Source organism: Centruroides sculpturatus, unplaced genomic scaffold, assembly GCF_000671375.1.
Source record: "Centruroides sculpturatus isolate CEXI.00-Female unplaced genomic scaffold, Cexi_2.0 scaffold617, whole genome shotgun sequence".
Classification (NCBI taxonomy): Eukaryota; Metazoa; Arthropoda; class Arachnida; order Scorpiones; family Buthidae; genus Centruroides; species Centruroides sculpturatus.
The window spans coordinates 275,147-277,055 of NW_019385101.1; the positions used below are offsets into that span (position 1 = coordinate 275,147).

At 24.1% G+C, this 1,909-nt stretch overlaps 1 protein-coding gene across 1 annotated transcript in view; it reads right to left on the bottom strand.

The window, feature by feature from the left end:
- The window catches only part of LOC111634709 (CD109 antigen-like), an 85,204-nt gene that overhangs the window by 49,791 nt on the left and 33,504 nt on the right, over positions 1-1,909 (bottom strand). Inside the window, exon 3 of the mRNA XM_023379543.1 lies at positions 1,314-1,494. Within this exon, the coding sequence (XP_023235311.1) occupies positions 1,314-1,494 (181 nt within the window). The remainder of the gene's footprint in view (positions 1-1,313; positions 1,495-1,909) is intronic.

Below are 1,909 nucleotides of genomic sequence, written 5' to 3' on the forward strand. Positions count from 1 at the left end.
ATGAAAAAATTCAACTGTTGTATATATATATATTTTGTATATAACATAAAAATTTTTGTAAGAATAATTTCAAACAAAATCTTCATTTAATCTACAAAAACCATGTTTAGCAATGTAAATGTTTTATATCAATGTAGCTTTTTTTCTGTACTAGATCAACAATTGAATGTGAGTTGATAAATGATCAAGTAAATGCATAAGTTTCAATTTTCAGTATAAAATTAATTTAAGTACAAGTTTTCATGCTTGCTGAGTTAAAAAAAATTCAAATATAAACATTCAATAACCCTATTTTTCATTTAACACCAAATGATTGCCAAATTACATCAGGTATTATTATAGCTGGATGTAATTTGGCTTTAAAAACTTAACTTATTTTTAAAATAAATTTCTTAAAATTTATTTTTAAAATAATATAAATAATAGTGAGGCCACAAACTTTCCGAACAGCCCTTGTACCTACCTATTTTAAGCAGTTGTAATACATACTTTTAACTTATGAAATAAATTGGTTTGGTCATAACAATAAAATATTTTAAATATTTATTTTATTTCAAAACCTATAATTTAATATGTTTATTGGCTTTAATATTAAGTAGTTGACTTTATAATTGATATTAAAATTTTCTAATAACTGTTATTTTTAATAATAGGAAAAACATCAACTAATATCATCAAAGTAAATTTATTAAAACATTTTAGAAAGAGAGTGAGAGAAACAAAATGACACACATACTTTAGGAACAACAAGAATTTACTGACCAAACAGTGATAAGAACAAAAACATTGTCACATCTAGAAGTCATAAAAATGACTAATAAACAGTGAAATTAGAGGGTTGTCATCTCCTATTGACTACCCTAGCAAATATATCATATATCAATAACTTTGACTGCATTTTACCTCAGATCAAAGCCATGAAGATTGGAGTTTGAGGTTTAATCACCACTTAAAGATAATTAAACAATTAAATTACCATTAAACTGAAGTCTGTTAAATTGACATTTTACTGTATTTAATAAAATAGGACTTAAAATATATACATAATCATTACACATAATCCAGGCCCATAATGGAAGAATTTNTTACAAGGAATAAATTTTACAGAAATATTGAAGAAATTCAAGAATTCCAAGTCTGAAAACTATAATAATAAAGTAATATGTTACTAACAGCATTATTATATATATAACACTATTAATAACTTATTAATTACTTCATAGTTCTATAAATTATAACCAGAGTCAATAATCTTCAATTATTAATTTTGAACAAATATAGGTTGTAACACTAATTAAAAAAGAAAAATTTACCTGTAATAAGAGTGTTTCACTTATACCATCTTTGCATTTTTCAAAAGCAGATGCAAGTTCTACACCATCCCTTTGGATTGAAGCTTTTACAATAATGGGCTTACTACTTTGATAAACAGTTGCCATCACTCGATACACTTGGCCAGGTCGAACAACTCTAGAAGCAATAATCATGTAGGTACTGAAATGAAATAAAAAGTTTTAAAAATTCCATTGCTGGTATAAAACAATGTATCCTGTATATTGTTTGCAACATATTAATTAAATTAAAGTGAGAATTAATATAAATACAATATACGCAATACACATATTACATATTCCAATTGTACTATCGAAGCTCTCATTATTTTTGGTGTGTATATATATATATATACACATTTTATACTGAAAATTGAAACATGCATTTACTTGATCATTTATCAACTCACATTCAATTGTTGATCTAGTACAGAAAAAAAGCTACATTGATATAAAACATATACATTGCTAAACATGGTTTTTGTAGATTAAATGAAGATTTTGTTTGAAATTATTCTTACAAAAATTTTTATGTTATATACAAAATATATATATATACAACAGTTGAATTTTTTCAT